Consider the following 21,845-nt stretch of genomic DNA (forward strand, 5'->3'; position numbering starts at 1 on the left):
CTGACTGAGCTACCCAGGCACCCTTTCAAGAACTACTTAAGGGGGGCGCCTGGGTGGCACAGTCGGTTAAGCGTCCGACTTCAGCCAGGTCACGATCTCGCGGTCCGTGAGTTCGAGCCCCGTGTCGGGCTCTGGGCTGATGGCTCGGAGCCTGGAGCCTGTTTCCGATTCTGTGTCTCCCTCTCTCTCTGCCCCTCCCCCGTTCATGCTCTGTCTCTCTCTGTCCCAAAATAAATAAAAAACGTTGAAAAAAAAAAAAAAAGAACTACTTAAGGATACGTATCAGCTCAGAACATGTTAAGGGGAGGCCAATGGTGGAGCATCTGACCATAAAAGGGGAGAAGGCGAAAGGCTGAGAGGAAAAGGATACAGAGGGATCAGCCAGGAAATATGAGTCAAGGGAAAGTAGAATGAAGTTCCAGAATGACAGAAAAGAGGCATGGCTACTCACTTTGGCACCAGGGTAAGAGAGGGCACAGGCCAGGTACCAGGTGAGAGACAAGCCCGCTGCCACAGGCCCTCCCCTACCAGTCTTGCACTGACCAGGACTGGTCCTCCATGGGCCTCTCTGGTCATGGACTGATTCAAGCTGCCCTGTCCAGGTCTCCTGGCCATGTTCACCTTGGGTGACCACATTGATGGTAGTGCAGGCAGTCATTCTTATGGGGGGTCAAGTGGCTTGTGAGAGGCCAGCCCCAGGTCTGTCATGATTCACCCGTGACAGACTGAGGTGGATAAGGATCACTTATGCATCTGGAGAACTGAACCTCACAAAATGAACAACCAGGAAAGATCTCAGGGGAAAGGTGCATTGTCCCCACAGTCAGTGATCATGTCTGTGTCCATGTGCCATCACAGGGGCTGACAAGGGGCAGCCGGCAGAAAACCTGCTGGAATGAGGAAGTGTGACAGAGGAGAAAGAAAAGCAACACACCTCGACTGGGTCACTTGGCCAGATAATAACCAAGCTGGATGTGATCTGCTATGCAAGTTGTGATACTTTTGACCCTTGACCTAAAAGATACTGGAGTTGTTTATACAGCAGTCTGGGAGAAGATGTATCAAGACATGGGCCAGCACCAGGACCAGCCGCATATCCCATGGGGAACACAGTGGCCTAACCTGGTGAGGACAGCACCATGTCATGGTAGTAGCCCTACTGTGTCTCATCAAGGAGCCCCACTTTTTCTGAAAGCAGTATATGACCTTCTTAAAAGTCACTGGGCCTTGCTATAGCAGGCCAGGGAGCAGATGGATGCAACCTAAGCACTGGGCATGGGACCTGGGACCCCAGTCTCTGTCCTGCGGCCACCTCCCTTTATGTCTCCCAACCTTGTCCCCTGACATGCCTGCTTACCCTCTCATATTTGAAAGGGCGGGCCCTCCTCCTGGATGTGCCCTCTCCCCAGATCCATTGGTCTTTGGACAGTGCTTCTCCTTTTCTGCACCCATCTCCTCCACCTGGCCACTGGTCCTTATCCTGGACACCCCACACTCACATCAGGGCCACTTATCTGCAACCACAACCTAAGACTCTCCTTCCAAAATGCCATTCTCAGGCCCTTCCTTGGTCCAGGCCACCAGTGAACTGCAACCTGGAGATCGGAGGCCAAACCAAAACTCCCTATGTGTCCATGGCACGTAGTCACTTCCACTTAAAAGTCCACATCTACAAAATCCAACTGCTAATCTTCCCCAAAATATCCTCCTCTTGCCAAACTCCCATCTCTATGTACAATATCTCATTCTTCCTAAACACTCGGGATGGTCTTTTATCCACCACTTACGTTCACTCATCACACGTAGCAGGAAATCCCATTAACTTCATCTTGAAAATCTAACCGAAATCTGATCACTTCTCTCACCTCTCCTACTTCTACCCTGGACAGGCCATCATCACAATTGTCTGGAAGAATATTGCAGCAGCATCCTCACAACCCCTGGCCACAACCCCTCTCCCACCGGTGTGTTCACTCAGTATGTTTACTTGGTATTCATTGGGATACTTTCAAAATCCTAAATCCAGACAATGGATATCCTGCTTCTATTCAAAAATTTCTATGACTCCCAGCACATTCAGCCAATGAATAGAGGCAGGACTCCTCTCTTCATGGAGTGGAAGAATGAGAATTTTCCTGAATGTTCTCAGGTCAGTCTCACCTCCGAATCTTTGCACATGCAGATCCCTCTGTCTGTACCCTCTACATCTTAACATACCGAATTCTGGGATGAAGACTCCCCACCTGCGAACGCTCCATCATCCAGAACATCGAGGCCTGTAGCTCAGTCGGGGACTCAGGACACTGGGACCCCGAGTCAGGTCGGGTGGAAGAATCCTTCAGCCGTGACCAGTTGATCGGCTCACTCATCGCGCCGGTAGTCCAGCCACAAGCTGGTCATGACCTCGGAACGCTTGGCTTTGAGCCTCCGTCCCCCGCTCTGTAAAGCAGACACAACGCCAAGGGCGACGACTCCCGGGCAGGCTCCGAAGGAGGTCCTTGCAGACATCCCCGCGCGGTCGCCCCCCTACAGCCAAGGATATCTGGGCTTGGGTAGTCAGGACATTCTCTGGGGTCAAGGGGTGCACAGGGCACGGAGACGGAATCTCCCCGACTCTCGAATCTTCCCTGCACCGGTTCCCGCAGGCCCGGTGAGCCTCCCGGCACCATCCACAGCCAGGCAACTTGGTTCCTCCTCCAATACCGATAAAACCGCAAGCTGCCAAAGAAACAACCGAAAACCAGAAGCCACCACGCGCTGACGCGGCGGTTCCGGAAACGCCTCTCCCCTAGGCTATCATTGGCCAGAGCCCAGATCGCGGCCTCGGAAACGCCCCTCGCCCAGGTTCTCCCTGGGAAGCTCTGAGAAGACGCTTGATGAGAGGCTTTCTGGGGAATGTAGTTCGCGACGCGTGAGCAGTGACGCGACACGTGCGTGTGTGTGTCCGCGTGCGTGCGTGCGTGCGTGCGTGCGTGTGTGTGTGTGTGTGTGTGTGTGTGTGTGTGTGTGTGTCCTGATCACCCAGGCAACGACCCGGAGGCACAGCTACTGGTTGTAGGAACTAGTGTGGTAGCCAGCGGCGGGCCTAGAGCATTTGCCCGCTCAGAGTCTGGGCGTTTCTGCGCTAGCAAAAGAGGACTGGGCGGGACTTCCGTCGTCGCCATTGCAATCTTCGCCGCGCAGTTGGTGGGCTGGTTGGCAGTCGGCTGCTGGGACCAGAGATGGGCATAGGGAAGTCCCGGGACTGTCACCGCACCACTGCATGCACTTTTACCCCTCGGCTAATGGTTCCTCCTTCCTGAGCCTTGGTTTCCCCAGATGTAGAACGGAGGTAATGTACTCCGCCTTAGCCCCACGGTCCCCGGAGACAGCTCCCAGGTCCTTGGGTGCATTTTATACGGGGAAGACTTACTAAAACCCTGAGTGCGACCGTCAGCACGCGGTCACCCCGGGCAGTGGGGGCGTAGGGTTTTGGATGACCCCGCAGGGCTTGTCACTGTCGCTGCCTTGCACGGCCCCGCCCACTCCACAGACTCTGACCAGGCCAGCAACCTCGCTGATGGACCCCGGGCAGGTGAGTGGAGGGTGCCCCAGTTCCTCGCCCGCTGGTATCCCTGCCCTCCCGATCCTGGAGCCCCTGTACAAGAGAATGATGGTGTCCTGGACTCTTCGCCTACACTTGAGTCTGGAGCCCAGGGTCACTCTTCCTAGCATCCTGAAACCAGGCTGGACGTTATATGGATGGGTTCACTGTAAGTTAGCAACCTCCTCAGGAGCTGCCCTGGTGTAATCTGAAACCAACCCCAGAGGTGGAGGGTAGTGAGAGAGTGAAGAAAGAGGCACCTCACTCCAGACTGGTTGGTGCAGGTTTAATAAGCAAGGACAGGTACATAGGAAGCTTGCCTTGGGCAGCCACAAGAGTAGATCTCCACACCAGGCCAACAAATCTTAAAAGTTTATATGGAGACTTTAACTTGGTTCAGTCAAGTATACCATCCAGATGGTTTCAGTGTCAGATGACAATCTCAAGGCTATGTCCCTGGGGGAATTTCTGGGAGTGGGGAAGAATACACATTCCAAGGACAGGAGGTGATGACAAGCCTCCCATTGCCCAGGTCCAGGTCATGGGTCAACTGGCAGTCACATCCTCTTGATGACTTCCCCCCCAACGTTCATATTTCTGGAATCCTATGGGATAAGGTCTGGAAGGGTATCCCAGGCACAGGGACCAGCATGTGCAAATTTCTTGAAGGGGAGTATAAGGTGGAAGTGTTCAAGGAACTGAAGGTCTGTATTTCATCTGGTGAACATAGAAAGCATGGGGACAGGTATCGGCCTGGAATGGCAGGCTGAGGAGCTGGGTCTCTATTCTGAGCATGGTGAATCCCAGAAAGTTTAGAGCAGAGGAGGGAGGTGATCTGATTCGGATCTTAATAGGCTCCCTCTGGATGGCCAGGAGAGAACAGAGTTCTCTCTGGAGGTGAAGTTGGAGGCAGGAAGACCACTGAGTCTTCCATTGAGTGACTGCAACAGTTCAAGTGTGTGCTTTGGTGGCTGGACCAAAGGTAGAAGTAGGAGAAATTGTTGGCTCCTGAATCTCCCTTTTTTTTAAATTTTTTTAACGTTTTATTTATTTTTGAGAGAGGGAGAGACAGAGCATGGACAGGGGAGGGTCAGAGAGAGGGGGACACAGAATCTGAAACAGGCTCCAGGCTCTGAGCTGTCAGCACAGAGCCCGACACGGGGCTCGAACTCACGGACCGCGAGATCATGACCTGAGCCGAAGTCGGCCGCTTAACCAACTGAGCCACCCAGGCGCCCCATGAATCTCCCTTTTAAGTAGGGTGGACTAGATTTCCTGCTGTGAGGCAATGAGATATCAGGGTTGACCCAGACAGGTTTGGCAGGCATGGAAGTTGGCGTGAGGAGTAGATTTCAGAGGGAAGATGAAGAGCTAGGCTTTAGCCGTATTGTATTTGAGGTGTCCTGTAGACTGCCAAATGGAAGTGCCAAGTATGCTTTATGCCAGGTCCAGGCTGGAGACATCCAAGGGAGACTTGTGTGTCGACATTATGTGTGGCTGGGGGTTGACCAAAATGGTGACCAAGCCTCTACCTAGAGACTAGACCTGGGATGAAAAAAATGAAGCATGAAAGTAACAGAGGTAAGATGACAGTGGGGTCTGAGATGAGACTGGTTTACCTCTCTACAGCTCACCAGGTTTTTGTGGCCATCCTCCTTGGGGTCTGGGGTTTTTTTCAGGGTGGAGGAGTAATCAGGGGCAGAAAGGGTCAGTCTAAACTAAGAGTCCCCAAGCCTAGGGTCTGGGATTTGTCTATCTGTGAAAACAGCTATGACTGCTGAAGGGAAAGCATGTAGAGGGTGGAGGTGGAAGAGGGCAGGGGTGTTTAAGATCTATTCATGGTTCTGGGGAGCTGAAGGCTGAAGCAACAAGGCAAAGTGGGGAGGCATTAACCAGAAGTGATGATTGTCTCTGGCAGTGGCGATTTTTGGAGATGTGGGGCAAGCCAGGCTGAGTATTGGATCCTGGTTGCCCATTTTATGTTGGGTATGCCATGTGCGTAGTGGGATATAGGAACTAGGGATATGCCTGTGGTGTGGACAGGAAGGGAGGGTGGGGGCTGGGGAGTGGGTGTCCAAAGAGTGACATGTACAAGGTAAGGGAATGTGAACCAATGGGCCCAGGGCCTTGGCACTAGAGGCTTAAGGGAGGAAAGAGAGTCCAAATTTTCTTATACTTGGGAGGTGTGATCTGGGGAACACAAAGGAGCTTGTTTAGTGTGAAGAGTGGGTTCCTGGCTAGCACAGAGCACAGACAGCATCTGTATCAGCTTTTTGTTTCTCTAGATTGGATTGGATTGGATTGGCCTGGCTACAGTAACTAGTGAGACTACAAGGATAAAGGGACATCTGTGGTGCCAGGGCCTCTTATCTCCTCTGAGGTGGGGGCCTGAGGAGGAGGAGGAGCTGTGGGTGGGTGAGGGAAGGATGGACTGAGGGAGTCAAAGAAGAGAAGATGCCAGTGGTAGATGTAGCAGAACTCTGAGTCATAGGTCAAGGAACTGGATGTGTCCATTTGACTTTTTGTTTGCTTTTCAGCCCATCTGTTGGCCTTCTAGCTTAGCTGTTTCATCATTGCAAAGCCCAGTGACCTTTGAAGATGTGGCTGTGTACTTTTCCAAGGAGGAGTGGGGACTTCTTGATGCAGGCCAGAGGGACCTGTACCACAATGTTATGCTGGAGAACTTTCAGCTCATGACCTCACTTGGTAAGGCCTTTCTGCCCTGCCCCAGCATGGTGACCAGCTTCTTCCCTTTTACCTTCTTCCCATAGAGTTTTCTGTTCATCCCAAAGTTGGACCATTGGCACTGGTTCTTCCAAGGTTTCCTGTTATAGATGCTGTGGATGCTAGGACTGGGCTGTGTGCATTCTCCTTGTATTTCTCTGAGCAGCCTCATAAATAGTCCTAATAGCTGTTGGCCAGGGGCCTTGTGGGAACAGAGGTTGGGGATCAGGGACATATGGTGTGCCTGATGGATCCCACTAAGCTAGACCAATTTCTGGCTCGGTGACCCACTATGGGGCCATGCCCAGAATCTGTCCCTTCCCCCATGGGACTTTTTTTTTTAAACTTTGTTGAGCTATACCATAAAATTCATACTTCAGAATGTATAATTCAGTGGTTTTTAGGTATTTGCACAGTTGTATAAATATCACCATAATCTAACATTTTTATCACCTAAAGAGAAATTGTACCCATTAACAGTCATTCCCCATCTTCCCTCATCTCTTCTTCCTCAGCCTTAGGCCACTGCTAATATACTTTATGACTATATAGATTTGCTTATTTAAACATTTCATATAAATGGAGTCACACAGTATATGTTTCTCTGTGAATAGCTTTCAGTTAGTGTAATGTTTGTAAGGTTAATCCACGTTGTAGCATTTACCAGTACTTCATTCCTTTTTATGGCCAAATAATATTCCATTGTGTAGATATACAATGGTTTGTTTATTCATTCATCAGTTGATGAGCATTTGTCTTGTTTCCACTTTTTTGGCTGTTATGAAAAATGTTGCTATGAACATTCATGTACAAGTTTTTACGTAAGTATGTTTTCATTTCTCTTGGGTAGATACATAGTGGAATTGCCAAGGTGTTTTCCAAATTGGCGGTACCATTTTATATTCCCACTGCAGTGTATGAGTGTTCCAATTTTTCTACTTCCTTATCAACACTTGCTATTGTCTGTTTTCTTATAGATAGCCTAGTTGGTGTGAAATGGTATCTCACTGTAGTTTTCGTTTGCATTTCTCTAATAACTAATGATGTTGAGCAACTTTTCATGTGCTTGTTGGCCATTTGTTTATGTGTATGTATATATACATATCTCCTTTTAAGAAATGTCTATTCAAGTCCTTTGTCATTTCCTCTAGTAAGGCCTCCTTTATTCTGTAGCTTGGCTATCCCTGTCCTACACAGTGGGCCCTTCACTCTTCTTCTGGCCCCCTTGACCTGTCACCATCCCTTGGATCCATTGCTGTATATGTCCAGCCACACATTTCTAATGAAATCACCCTTTCCACCAAGTGGAGCACTCAGGTTACCAGAAATTTCTCTGCTTTTAGGTTGTTGGCATGGAGTGGAAGATGAGGGGGCCCATTCCAAGAAGAATGCTTCTATACAAGGGATGTTACAGGTCAGGATCCCCACTGCAAATCCTTCCACCCAGAAGGCTGACACCTGTGATATGTGTGGCCCATTCTTGAAAGACATTTTGCACCTGGATGAACATCAAAGAACATATCCTGAGAATACCCTCTATACATGTGGAGCATGTGGAAGAGAGTTTTGGTTCAGTGTGAACCTTCACCAGCACCAGGAGGAGCACAGTAGAGAAAAGCCCTTCAGATGGGACAAGGACAGGGACTCATTTGTGGAACACTCTATAGTCCTTCTGTCAGAGAAGCCTTTCACTTGTGGGGAAGATGGTGAGGATGCCTTGGACAGCCATGACCTCTTCCAGCATCCAGCCATTGAGAGCAGTGGGAAGCCATATAGAAGCACAGAGTGCAGGAAGGCCTTTTCACACAGTTCTAATCTTGAGCAGCTCTTAGAAGTCCGTTCCACCCAGGAGCTCTTCAAGTGCAGCAACTGTGGAAAAGTCTTTCAGAAGAGCTCCACCCTCCTCAACCACCTGAGAATTCATTCTGAAGAGATACTGTTTAGATGTCCAACAGTTGAAAATTCCTTAGAGGAGAAATCAACCCTTGTTAATCACCAAAAATGTCATAATGAAGAGACATGTCATGTATGTAAAGAGTGTGAGAAGACCTTCAGTCACCCTTCTAAACTGAGGAAGCACCAGAAATTTCACACTGGAGTAAAACATTATAAGTGCAATGATTGTGGGAAAACCTTCAGCCACAAACTCACACTTGTTCATCACCAGCGAATTCATACAGGAGAAAGACCTTATGAGTGCAGTGAATGTGGGAAAGCCTTTAATAACAGGTCACACCTCACTCGGCATGAGAAAGTTCACACTGGAGAAAGGCCTTTTGAGTGCAGCAAATGTGGAAGAGCCTTCAGCCAAAGCTCTAATTTCCTTCGGCACCAGAAAGTTCACACCCAAGTAAGACCATATGAGTGCAATCAATGTGGTAAAGCCTTCAGCCGTAGCTCTGCTCTCATTCAACACTGGAGAGTTCACACTGGAGAAAGGCCTTATGAGTGCAGCGAGTGTGGAAGAGCTTTTAATAATAACTCCAACCTTGCTCAGCACCAGAAAGTTCACACTGGAGAACGGCCTTTTGAGTGCAGTGAATGTGGAAGAGACTTCAGCCAGAGCTCCCACCTCCTTCGACATCAGAAAGTTCACACTGGAGAACGGCCTTTTGAGTGCAGCGAATGTGGAAAAGCCTTCAGCAATAGCTCCACTCTCATTCAGCACCAGAAAGTACATACCGGGCAAAGGCCTTATGAATGCAGTGAATGTAGAAAGGCCTTCAGTCGCAGCTCCAGCCTGATTCAGCACTGGAGAATTCACACCGGCGAAAGGCCTTATGAGTGCAGTGAATGTGGGAAAGCCTTTGCTCACAGTTCCAGTCTCATTGAGCACTGGAGAGTTCACACAAGAGAAAGGCCTTATGAGTGCAGTGAATGTGGGAAATTCTTTAGCCAGAACTCCATTCTCATTAAACATCAGAAAGTTCACACTGGAGAAAGGCCTTATCAGTGCAGCGAATGTGGGAAGTTCTTTAGCCGAAAGTCCAGCCTTATTTATCACTGGAGAGTTCACACTGGAGAAAGGCCTTATGAGTGCAGTGAGTGCGGGAGAGCCTTCAGCAATAATTCTCACCTGGTTCGTCACCAGAGAGTTCACACACGGGAAAGGCCCTATGAGTGCAGCCAATGTGGGAAAGCCTTTAGTGAACGATCCACACTTGTTCGACACCAGATAGTACATACCAGAGAAAGGACTTATGAGTGTGGCCACTGTGGAAAAATTTTTAGCCGTCTTTGCAATCTTGCTCAGCATAAAAGGATTCATACCTGAGTGGAGTCTTATGGAAATGGTCTTTCTGAGAAGATTTTCAGCCAAGTCAGACTTGGAGCAGAATACCCACAGAGAAGTTACCTACATGTACCACTAATTTGGAGAAGCCTTCAAAAGCTACCCTGGCCTTTCTCAGCAGCCCAGAGCTGAGCTCTCTCCCCTATGGAGCACAAATCCCTTTTGAACCTGCCTGGATCCAAATATTTGCAACAGTCATCTACATATGCATGGAAAAAATAGCTCCCTGTGCCTCCTTTCCACTTTCCTGGAGGAAAACAGACTTATCCTGGGCCCATTGGAATGGCTTCATTCCCACTGCCTCTGAGAGGGTTAGGAAATGAACTGACCCCAGGCTGGTTGAGGGGCCTTGAGGGATGTCCAGTTTGGGCTTCTCAGGAAGACGCACATTCCTCATGGATGTTGTCATGTCTGCATGTAATCCCAATGATGTGTCCACTGAGCCCACACATTACCCTTCCCTGGAACCATTTACCCTGGTCTTCTCTATCCAGCATGATAATAAAGACCTCATTGATCAACCCAGCTTAATCTTGGGGGTTGGGGTGGGGTAGGTTGAAAAAAGAAGCAGGTAGAGTGGGGGAAGGCTGATACAGAGCACCCGACAACATCTACCTCAGGGTATAAAAGGAACATAGGGAATTGCTCTATGATCTTTTGTGGCCCACTTCGCATTGCATTTGAAGGACTGGGAAAAACTGAAGGGCTCTTAAAGTAAACATAGTGGCCTGTGTTTCAGAGATACCTGAAGGCCCAGAGCTCACCCTGAAGAAGGAGGATGTTAGTCTGCAACATTAGAATGGTCTGTTGGATTAGAGGGCAGGTCCCTAGTTCACAGAGAGAACTCTGGGTTCCCCCATGTGAGGAGAAGCTGTCTTCTGGTTCCTAATAAGGAGATATGACCCTGGGAGGCCAGTAGAGGCCTAGTGGATACTGTATCCACCTAGTGGATAGAGAAACACTGGGTGTGAAGTAATAGGGAGTTGGGGAGACTAGGAAACTATAGGCCCATGCCGCTGGGGATAAGGAGTAACCACAGTTCTCCATTAACTGTGGCTCTGCAGGTGAGGCAAGTATAACTTAATCTGAGACCCACAGGGGCCATTTAGGAAGCCATCATTAGTACAGAAACACTGGCTGTGGAGAAGAAGACTAGTAAACTAGGGGGGAACTTGGCTGTTCTAAAGGTACATCAGAAAATTCCAGGTGACTGGCCAAGTGAGATAAGAGTGCAGAACTACTACCTCCTCCTCCTCTTCCTCCTCCTCCTCCTCCTCCTTCTCTTCCTCCTCTTCCTCTTCCTCCTCCTCTTCCTCATTTTCCTCCTCCTCTTCCTCTTCCTCCTCCTCTTCCTCCTCTTCCTTCTTCCTCCTCTTCCTTCTTCCTCCTCTTCCTCTTCTTCCTTCTTCTTCCTCCTCTTCCTTCTTCTTCCTCCTCTTCCTTCTTCTTCCTCCTCTTCCTTCTTCTTCCTCCTCTTCCTCCTCTTCCTCCTCTTCCTTCTTCCTCCTCTTCCTTCTTCCTTCTTCTTCCTCCTCTTCCTCCTTCTTCCTCCTCTTCCTCCTTCTTCTTCCTCCTCTTCCTTCTTCCTCCTTCCTCCTCTTCCTTCTTCTTCCTCTTCTTCCTTCTTCCTCCTCTTCCTCCTTCTTCCTCCTCTTCCTCCTTCTTCTTCCTCCTCTTCCTTCTTCCTCCTTCCTCCTCTTCCTTCTTCTTCCTCTTCTTCCTTCTTCCTCCTCTTCCTCCTTCTCTTCCTTCTTCCTCCTCTTCCTTCTTCTTCCTCCTCTTCTTCCTTCTTCTTCCTTCTTCCTCCTCTTCCTCCTTCTTCTTCCTCTTCTTCCTTCTTCCTCCTCTTCCTCTTCTTCTTCCTCTTCTTCTTCTTCTTCTTCTTCTTCTTCTTCTTCTTCTTCTTATCCCCTCCCCCTCCCCCTCCTCTTCTTCTTTTAATGTTTATTCATTTTTGAGAGAGAGAGACAGCACAAGCCAGGGAGAGGCAGAGAGGGAGCCGCAGAATCTGAAACAAGCTCCAAGCTCCGAGCTGTCAGCACAGAGCCCGACAAGAGGCTCAAACCCACAAACCATGAGATCATGACCTGAGCCAAAGTTGGGTGCTTAACCAACCAAGCCACCCAGGTGCCCCAAGGGTGCAGAACTTCTTAAGATCCGCAGACTTGTGTAGCACCCATAATGCAAATCCAAATAAGTGTTTTATGAATTCCTATATCCTTCCTGAGCTGTTCACCTCGTGGCTGTCACCACACAAGAACTCTGACATTGAGAGGATAGAGCTCATGGTCTGGAGAGTGGTTTATGTTAATAACCAGAGTTTCTAGAGGATTGCATAGTCATGGCCTTCATTACCCCATTTTGGGTAGCCACCAAGGAAGTCTGTCCTTTTTAAGGGATGGGGAGACAACATGGTTGAATTAATATGGGTTTCTTAGATGTCTTGGCTTTCCAAGAAGAGCCAGATATGCAGATTTTTATGTGGCTTTTGGTTTTATGTTAGAAGCCATTTGAAAAAACATTTTGGTACAAAAGCAGTTTGACAAAACTTTATGTGGGCTATATACGTTCCCCTGTGTCCTTCCATGAGACCTGGGGGGAGAAAGACCTGGAGTTTTCTGACATGAGAGGCTTCAGCATGCAGTGTACATCCATACTGCTTGGTGGATGAGAAGGCATTGTTGCTGCCTCCTCTTCGCGGTGACTTTTCCTAAAAGCCTAAAGGAAACAAGGAATGATAGCCACATCAGAGGCAGAACCCAAGACAGGCTTGCAGTCATCAAAATTTGCAGTAGGGCTGCTCAAGTACTCTCCAGCAGAGATGTTTGGGGGAATCCCACTCTGCTCAGACCTTCCTTCCTGGATGTAAGAATTATCTTTAATCAACATGGAGAACTCATGTGAGATCAGAGTTAAAGGCCAATTGAGCCACAAGAGGATCAAGCCTTCCAAGCAAATAGGGTAGGATAGACACTGGTCATCTCAATCCTTTGTACACTGTGTGGATGGCCATGGTTAGATTCCATAAATGGCCCCCAATTCATGGGTGAAGAATTCTTCTGTGGGTGAAGAATCTTCCTTAGAACAGCCTGGTCTAGGGGCGCCTGGGTGGCTCAGTCGGTTAAGCGGCCGACTTCGGCTCAGGTCATGATCTTGCGGTCCGTGAGTTCGAGCCCCGCGTCGGGCTCTGTGCTGACAGCTCAGAGCCTGGAGCCTGTTTCGGATTCTGTGTCTCCCTCTCTCTGACCCTCCCCCGTTCATGCTCTGTCTCTCTCTGTCTCAAAAATAAATAAACATTAAAAAAAAATTAAAAAAAAAAAAAAAAAAAAAGAACAGCCTGGTCTCCTACTGGGGCTCAGTACACAGCAGCCAGTCTGTTGGAGAAGGAAGATTTTTGCCAGCGATGCCAGAACACTCCAGGCAAAGGCCTCATGGCCCTAACCTTATAGCTGTTCTGGATACCAGCCTGTATGGGACCTAGCAGTTACAGCGCTTTCAGTCCATTATCAATCCACCAACACTGCACATTCTGCCCTCACTAGTGATAGCTCTTCTCTGAGCTCTGTCCAGTAGTAGTTCCCTGCATTTGGACCTTTGCCCTGTGACCTCCCCCATGAGGGACACCCTCTACAGTCTTCTCAACCTCTCCCAACTTTTCCTCTCCTCTAAGTCTGCTGTACTTTTCCTCCTCCAATTTGGTATTAGCTTCTCTCTTCTCTGATGCCTGAAGCTTTGGCCTGATGCCAGCCCTCTGCTACCCTTATGTTTTCTTACATGGTTGTACCCACAGGTGCAAATGTTTCAAACCTCAAGGGTATATTTGTCTTTCTGAAATCATTGATCTTGAAGACTAGTGCTAAACAAGGTGTTCTTAACATTTTAAAGGTCACATGACTTAGCTTGGGCTGCAATAACAAAATACCATAGACTGAGTGGTTTAAACAACAGATGCTTATTTTGTTATAGTTCTGGAGGCTGGAAGTCAGAGATCAGAGTGCCAGCATGTTTGGGTTCCGGTGATGACCCTCTCTGTGGCTTGCTTTCTTGCTGTGTCCTCACATGGTGGAGAGAGAGGAGAGTGTGACCTTTCTTCCTCTTCTCACAAAGGCACCAATCCCATTATGGAGCACCACCCTCACGAACTCATCTAAAGCTAATTACGTCCCAGGGGCACCTGGGTGGCTCAGTGGCTTAAGGGCCCAACTTCAGCTCAGGTCATGGGCTTAGGTCATGATCTCATGGTTCGTGGGTTCAAGCCCCACATTGGGCTCTATGCTGACAGCTCAGAGCCTGAAGCCTGCTTTGGATTCTGTGTCTCCTTCTCTCTCTCTGCCCCTCCCCCACTCGAGCTCTGTCTCTCTGTTTCTCTCTCTCTCTCAAAAATAAATAAACATTATGGGGGTGCCTGGGTGGCTCAGTCAGTTGGGCATCCAACTTTAGCTCAGGTCATGATCTCGCGGTTTGTGGGTTCAAGCCCTGCATCGGGCTCTGTGCTGACAGCTTGGAGCCTGGAGCCTGCTTTGGATTCTGTGTCTCCCTCTTTCTCTGCCCCTCCTCACTCACACTTCATCTCTGTCTCTCCTTCACATATATGTAAACATTAAAAAAATTTTTAATTAAAATAAATTTAAAAACATTAAGAAATAAATAAATAAACCTAATTATGTCCCAGAGCCCTCTTGTCTAGATACCATCACTGGGATTAGGGCTTAAACATATGAAGTTCGGGGACATGCAGACATTCAGTCCATAACATCTATGGAAGGAAAGTGATTCTTTATGACCAGTATATGAAGTGCTAAGTCTTCAGGGTCACAGGACACAGTGTCAGTTTTATAGAATAAAACCAGTTGGTGACAGTGGTGAATATTAACACAAGGCGTGCCTGGGTAGCTGAGTCGGTTGAGCATCTGACTTTGGTTCAGGTCATGATATCAGGGTTCATGAGTTTGAGCCCCACATCGGGATCTCTGCTGTCAGTGCAGAGCTCGCTTTGGATCCTTCTCTCCCCCCTCTCTCTGCCCCTCCCCTGCTCTCACTCTCGTGCTCTCTCTCAAAAACAAAACAAAACAAACCAAGAATATTAATGTTTATTATTTATTTTTCAGAGACAGAGTGTGAGCAGAGAAGGGGCAGAGAGAGAGGGAGACACAGAATCCGAAGCAGGCTCCAGGCCCAATGCGGGGCTCGAACTTACAGGCTGTGAGATCATGACCTGAGCTGAAGTCAGACACTTAACCGACTGAGCCACCTAGGGATGGCTGCTCCTTCATTTTATGAAGGGAAGGATAATAGCACAAATTACTTTTGTCTGGCATCCTCCACATTTAATAATTTGAAAGCACTTTTATCTACCAAATTGCAGATAAAAGAAAAAGTTAAAATTGACAAAATGAAAATGCCACCTTCTTAATTTTATTATAAAAGTAAAATGTTTCAATGATTTATCAATTTACAAGAAAAAGACTCAATTTTTAGCACAAAATATAGAAAACAGCCTTCACAGATATTTGGCTGCCAGGATTCTAAATATAAATGATTTTGCTGAAGGGCGCCTGGGTGGCTCAGTCGGTTAAGCGTCTGGCTTCCGCTCAGGTCATGATCTCACGGTCCATGAGTTTGAGCCCTGCGTCAGGTTCTGTGCGGACAGCACAGGCCTGGAGCCTATTTCGGATTCTGTGTCTCCCTCTTTCTCTGCCCCTCCCCTGCTAATGCTATGTCTCTGTCTCAAAAATAAATAAAAACATTTTTAAAATTTTTAAAAAACAAATGATCTTGCTGAAAGACAATTTCTAGTAAGTGTTATGAGAAGAATTAAAGAACATAGTGATATATTGGGGTACCCATGGTGTCTTAACCTTTTATGTATCACTTTTCTCACTATAGCAGCTTGAATCCAGCAACTTTCTTCCCCAACTTGAAGGGGAGAAACCTCTCCACTATTTGGACCTCTGTTAGAACATTAACTACATCTTTGTAAAAGGAGATTTCAAAATGGAGCAAACAAGACTGGCTAAAAGGTCTCTTTTTAAAATAGAGTCAGGTGGTGGGGGGGATGTGGGGGGGGGGGGGGTTACTCACAGAGCTGGATGTCCTGGTGGACCTGATGTGAAATTCCTGTGGAACAACAACACTTTTAAATGGTTTGCTAGGATTATTTACGTATTGAAAGTTTCTAGTTATGCTTTTCTAAAATCAATTAATTATTTTTAATTTATTTAAATCCAAGTTAGTTAACAGTGTAATAATGGTTTAAGGAGTAGAATTTAGTGATTCCTCAGTTACACATAACACCCAGTGCTCATCCCAACAAGTGCCCTCTTTAATGCCCGTCGCCCATCTAGCCCATCCCAACCCACCTCTCTATAATTATGCTTTTAAAAAAATACTAAAAATAAAGGTTCAAGCTGCCAAAATACATCACATAATTAATTGATTAAATTAAATTAAACAGGGTCAGGCATAAGGGAGGAGAAACTTATGCACATCCTCACTGGGGAAACCATGAACTTAAAAATTTTTTTTTTTTTTAGTCAGCTGCAAGCTCTCAGCCTGGACTTAATTTACTCCTCACCATGACACCTGAATCATCCACATTCTTCACTTCAAAAAAAAGCCAATGTGATTTAATAAGTTTCAATCCCTCATTTGCATATTAACTCTACCAATCTCAGTTAATCTAATTTAAATCCCTGTTTTGCCTAGAGGAACTGAACATTTACTACACTCCTACCTAGCTTTTTGCCTGTATAACTCTACCCCTTCTTTGTCTTCTTTAGGATCCAATTCAAGTTTATACCTGAGTCTGTGTCTCCCAAATTGGAATTCTCATTGCCCAAGTATATGCTTATTTTCTTAAATTTTCAGTGAATTTTTGTTGGTTGACATCTTGTATACAACTTTTTTTTTTTTTTTTACATTTTTAATTTTTTGATAGAGAGAGACAGAGCACAAGTGGGGAGGGGCAGAGAGAGAGGGAGACACAGATCCGAAGCAGGCTCTACACTCCTAGCTGACAGCACAGAGCCTGTTTGCGGGGCTGGAATTCACAAACCGCGAGATCATGACCTGAGCCGAAATTGGATGTTTAACCCACTGAGCCACCCAGGCGCCTTGAATTTTTTTTTTTTTTTAATGTTTACTTTTGAGAGAGAGAGCGCGAGCAGGAGAAGGGCAGAGAGAAGAGGAGACAGAGAATCTCAAGCAGGCTCTGTGATGACAGCAGCGAGCCCCATGTGGGGTGAACCATGAGATCATGACCTGAGCTGAAGTCGGACTGACGCTCAACCGACTGAGCCATTAGGCACCGCCCCCCGCGATCTGCCTTTTTAAAGTTTAATTATTTATTTCGAGAGAGAGAGTGCACACAAGTGGGGGAAAGGCAGAGAGAGAGAGAGAGAGAGAGAGAGAGAGAGAGAGAGAGAGAGAGAGAGAGAATCCCAAGCAGGCTCCACACCATCAGCACCATCAGCACCCAGCCCCATGTGGGGCTGGAACTCACAAACCAAACTGTGACATCACAACCTGAGATGAAATCAGGAGTCAGACACTTAACCGACTGAGTCACCCAGGTGCCCTCAGAACTTTTTTAGACTCTTTTGTATAACCTCATTTATTTTTTTCTTGATTGTTCATACTTAAAACAGAAGCCAAATTTTGCCCAGAAGGCTATCACAGATCATTCATTTTTAGAAAATAAGTCTTGGGGCGCCTGGGTGGCTCAGTCAGTGAAGCGTCCGACTTCGGCTCATGTCATGATCTCACGGGTCGTGGGCTCGAGCCCCGCATCAGGCTCTGTGCTGACAGCTCAGAGCCTGGAGCCTGTTTCAGATTCTGTGTCTCCCTCTCTCTCTGCCCCACCCCCCACTTGTGCTCTCTGTCTCAAAAATAAATAAACATTAAAAAAAAAAGTCTTTCCCAGAAATTCAGTTCACATTGATGAATTAATTGCCCTCATCCACACCTGCCAGTAGACAAATAACCAGAGAAAAAATAGTAATACTGATAGTATGTATGCTTTGAGGCATGACTTCAGTATGATTTGGAAAATGCTCTACTTATGGACCTCTATAGGAACCCATATAAATAAGAGACCATTACAGAACTTTTGATGCTCTGCTACAACTAAGGAGGTAGCTGTAATAAAAAGTGGACTTTTGCAAAACTGTTTCATGATATTACCTATAATGCAGAGTACCAGCAAAAATGGATTTATTCAGTAATAGCAGACAATTACGATTGATTAGAGCAAGCTGTGACAAAACTTTATCCAATTCTGGAGATCAAAGGAAAGGAGGCTTTTTTATATAAGAAAGGAGAAGTTAGGAGGGGCTGTTGTAAACCAAAATTCCATTGGGGTAAACTGGGAGCTCAAAGGTGTAGTGTCTTCTCATTGGCTGGATTGTTTTGTTGTTTTTTTTCTCATTGACTGGATTGTGACTGTCATGTCTTTCTTAGGCTGGGCTTTTGCCAATGTCAGGAAGGAAATCCTCCTTTCTTCTGCTGGAATGATGAACTACTGGTTTCTTCCTGTTGGGTCTGCCATTGATGACCAGTGGTAGGGCATGAGCGTCCTCTTCCTACCTCCCAAGTCCATTTTATAAGGTTTCCTTTATAAATGTTCATATTTACCCCTTTTGATCAAAATCTTTCCTTAAAAGCATCACAGATCAAGGATCAGATTTTAGTGGTTTTGTCACTCAGTGCCAGAAAAAGGACCTTTCCTGGTTGTCATGTCCTAAGTTGGAGGGAAAGTGGAAACCAGTTGGAAACCACTTAAGGCCACATTTGAGTTAACATGGAAGGCTAGGAGGGAGAACTTCCAGACACTTCCCATGTATAATAATAAATTTACCAAGATCATAAATATTGGAGATCATCTCTTTATTGGGTACATCATTCTTACAAAAGTTTGACCAGCAATGATATACAAAACTTAAAATTATTAAGTTTACAAAACAGAGGAAGTAATGTGATAATTCCAAATTGTATGATAGTTCTAAACCAGGACCTTAGGTCTGAAAGTAGCCAATTGAAATATTTATTGGCACTCTTTCTGACTCAGGGGAGTAAAGCTCTCACTATGGAGGCATACCTGGAGTGTGTATCCTCCTGGAAGTCTCCAATTAAGAGAGGCCATGAAAACAGAAGAGTGAATACTGCAGGAGCACATTGAAAGAACTAACCAAGTGAATTTGGGAAGATACAGTGCAAGTATAAACATGAAGCAATAGTTGATCAACTTTTTGCAAAACAGCAAAGTTTCAAAGATGTTTTAAAACAGTATCACTATCTTAAAAGAACTGTGTGGAACCAAATATGTTATTGATAATACAGCGTATAAATTTTAAATTCAGAAACCATGAATTTCAGTAAGAATCTCTGAATATCGGTTAATAGTTCATATTAAAGAAAGATTTTGTGAAGGGACGCCTGGGTGGCTCAGTCAGTTAAGGATCTGACTTCAGACTTCAGGTCATGATCTTACAGCTCATGAGTCCAAGCCCCACATCAGGCTCTATGCTGCCAGCTCAGGGCCTGCTTGGGATTCTGTCTCCCTCTCTCTCTGCCCCTTGCCCCCTCAAAATAAAAAACTAAACTTAAAAAAAAAAAAATATATATATATATATGTGTGTGTGTGTGTGTGTGTGTACACATATATATGTGTGTGTGTGTATATATTTTTAATATATATATATTAAATATAAATTTTTGTGAATTCTGAAGCTTCTAACCCTTCAGAAAAAGCAAGAGAAAAATTAATTTGTCACAGAATCACAATGAGGCTGTTTCCAAAAGGCCATAGTCAAAAGAAGAGGTTTCCCCTTTCGTGAGGGCTTGGAAAATGCAGACAGGGGTCCTTTCTTCCCATAAAAGAGAGAGAAGAAGCAACAGTGAGAAAAAATGCACGCAAGATCCAAACATCTTGGGAAAGTTGTCTCATCAGATGTTGTCTGCTTCACTTTGGGAAATCTTTACTTTCAGATTAATAGGTGGTGTGCAGGTCCAGTCGGGTTTGGTTATTTCTTTAGCTCCAACATGTAAATCCAAGAGTCTATTGCCTGGAGTTTGGTGGCACAAGACTTGGTGTGAAGTTCCTGATAAGGGCCTTTCCAGTGAGGCAGTAGAGTCTTCTGGAGCAGTCTTTTCCTGGTTGTAAGGTGTGATGCTTAAGGTCATTGTCTCCCAGGAGCGCACTGTGAAAAGATGGCTCTACCGAAGCATGGTTACTTTTAATAGAACCAACTAGGCTTTTACAATATTGAAGTATATGTTCTTTGTTCTTTTATCAACTGTGGATCAAAGGAGGCATAGCCAAATGCATTGGCCATCCTGTGACTATCTCGAAGGGTGAGTCTGTGTTCCCAAAGGGGTGGATCTGAGGTTTAGAAGGACTAACAACTATGCTTTCAGCCAAAATATTTGGAAGACCTCTGTAAATTTTGCCAATTGACTCTTTTTTAAAGCATATTTATTCATTTCGAGAGAGAGCATTGTCAGCACTGAGCTCAACATGGGGCTCAACCCACAAATCGTGAGATCATGACCTGAGCTGAAATCAAGTCAGAGGTTTAACCGACTGAGCCACTCAGACTCCCTACCAATTGAGTCTTAACCATGCTGTTAGTGCATTCAGTTAACCCTGAGGATTGAAGATGGTATGCTAATGAAAGTTTTGTAAAACCAGCTAAACAGTGCAGACTTGTCAAAGCACCTGTCCAGTGAAATGGGTTCCCCTCGCACTAGAGAGTTGGAGAGGGATTTTCCCAGGTAGGGATAATCTCTTCTGAAACAATTTTAGCCATGGTAGAATGACTGACCTGTCTACAAGGGAAAGCTTTGATCCAGTGAGAAAACATACAAACCATGATTAAAACATATTTATATCCACAAGATGGGGAAGCTGTATGAAATCCATTTTTTTAACAGGTTTCCCTGGATTATACTTTGGACAGATGGGATGAGTGAGGTAGGTACTTTGTGAGACCTTATTAATATTTCGCAACCAAAATTGGTTCATGAATGTTGTCATTTTCTCAGTAAACCAATGGTTTGATGCATGTACAGTTGTAAGTAGGGAGAATTTTAGAATTTCTGGTAGAGCTGGATTGTTATTTGCTCCAAACCAAGGTTCTCTATTACTATTGAACCAACAATTATTAGATTTTCAATACTGTTTTTCCTTTGGGTGTCTCTGATCATTCCTCACCACCCAAATTATCACTTGGGATAACATCTCTTTGGACCAAGACAGAGGTTTGGCTACTGGCCTCCTTGCAAGCAGCATTTTTGGTGGAAATATCAGTGAGGCGCTTTCTTTTGGCCTCCAGGGAGTTGAGTCTGGAATGCCTGGAAAGCTTAATAATATCCAGAGCAGCTGGCAAAGGTATTGCATCTAATAAAATTTGGACATAGGAGTCATTTTTAATTTTATCCCCATTGGAAGTAGGGATATATTGTTGTTTCCATAATATTCAAAAGTCATGAGTTACCCCAAAGGAATACTGACCATGGGTATAAATGCTTGCAGTTTTACCCTTGACTAAGGGTACACAAAATACACACACAAAATTAACATAAAAATACACAAAAATAAACTCAAAATGGATGACCTAAATATGAGGCGGAAACCATCAAAACCCTAGAGGAGAAAACAGGCAACAACCTCTTTGACCTCAGCTGCAGCAATTTCCTGCTCAACACATCTCCAAAGGCAAGGGAAATGAAAGCAAAAATGAAGTTATTGGGACCTCAAGATAAAAAGCTTCTGCACTGCAAAGGAAACATTCAACAAAATTAAAAGGCAACCGACAGGATGGGAAAAGATATTTGCAGATGACATATCAGATAAAGGCTTAGTATCCAAAATCTATAAAGAACTTACCAAACTCAACATCTGAAAACAAATAATCCAGTGAAGAAATGGGCAGAAGACATGAATAGACATTTTTCCAAAGAAGACATCCAGATGGCCGACAGACACTTAAAAAGATGCTCAACATCACTCAGCATCAGGGAAATACAAATCAAAACCACACTGAGATACCACCTCATGCCGGTCAGAGTGGCTAAAATTAACAACTCAGGAAACAACAGATGTTGGTGAGGATGTGGAGAAATGGGAACCCTCTTGCACTGTTGGTGGGAATGCAAACTGGTGCAGCCACTCTGGAAAACAGTGGGGAGGTTCCTCAAAAAACTAAAAATAGAACTACGCAGGGCGTCTGGGTGGCTCAGTCAGTTAAG

General features: G+C 45.9%; 2 protein-coding genes across 11 annotated transcripts in view; one reads left to right on the plus strand and one right to left on the minus strand.

The window, feature by feature from the left end:
- Positions 1-3,028: 3,028 nt before the first annotated feature.
- Positions 3,029-10,120, plus strand: ZNF132 (zinc finger protein 132). 4 transcript variants are annotated; one of them, XM_058706916.1, is made up of 3 exons: positions 3,029-3,331; positions 6,121-6,289; positions 7,651-10,120. In XM_058706916.1, the coding sequence occupies exons 1-3, from the start codon at positions 3,263-3,265 to the stop codon at positions 9,579-9,581; spliced, it is 2,169 nt and encodes a 722-aa protein (XP_058562899.1). In that variant the 5' UTR covers positions 3,029-3,262; the 3' UTR covers positions 9,582-10,120. The 4 variants fall into 4 exon arrangements, with proteins under 4 accessions (XP_058562899.1, XP_058562897.1, XP_058562901.1 ...); XM_058706914.1 differs by having other exon boundaries at positions 3,031-3,574; XM_058706917.1 differs by lacking the exon at positions 3,029-3,331 and adding an exon at positions 3,581-3,752.
- Positions 10,121-11,572: 1,452 nt separating this feature from the next.
- Positions 11,573-21,845, minus strand: part of ZNF584 (zinc finger protein 584) — a 36,256-nt gene continuing 25,983 nt past the window's right edge. For 4 of the 7 annotated variants that reach the window (XR_009255656.1, XR_009255655.1, XR_009255660.1 and 1 more), the window contains one exon: positions 13,533-15,716. The gene's annotated coding sequence lies outside the window, so the exon portion shown is untranslated. Of the gene's footprint in view, positions 12,318-13,532; positions 15,717-21,845 lie in introns of those variants that run through there. The other 3 variants (XR_009255658.1, XR_009255659.1, XR_009255657.1) reach the window with 3 other exon arrangements.

The sequence above is a fragment of the Neofelis nebulosa genome, chromosome 17 (genome assembly GCF_028018385.1).
Source record: "Neofelis nebulosa isolate mNeoNeb1 chromosome 17, mNeoNeb1.pri, whole genome shotgun sequence".
Lineage (NCBI taxonomy): Eukaryota > Metazoa > Chordata > Mammalia > Carnivora > Felidae > Neofelis > Neofelis nebulosa.

Coding starts and splice junctions, on each gene's coding strand:
- ZNF132 (XM_058706914.1), top strand. CDS start 3,476: ATGACCCCGCAGGGCTTGTCACTGTCGCTGCCTTGCACGGCCCCGCCC. Junction 3,575..6,120: donor CGCTGATGGACCCCGGGCAG/GTGAGTGGAGGG, acceptor TTTGCTTTTCAG/CCCATCTGTTGGCCTTCTAG. Junction 6,290..7,650: donor TCAGCTCATGACCTCACTTG/GTAAGGCCTTTC, acceptor CTCTGCTTTTAG/GTTGTTGGCATGGAGTGGAA.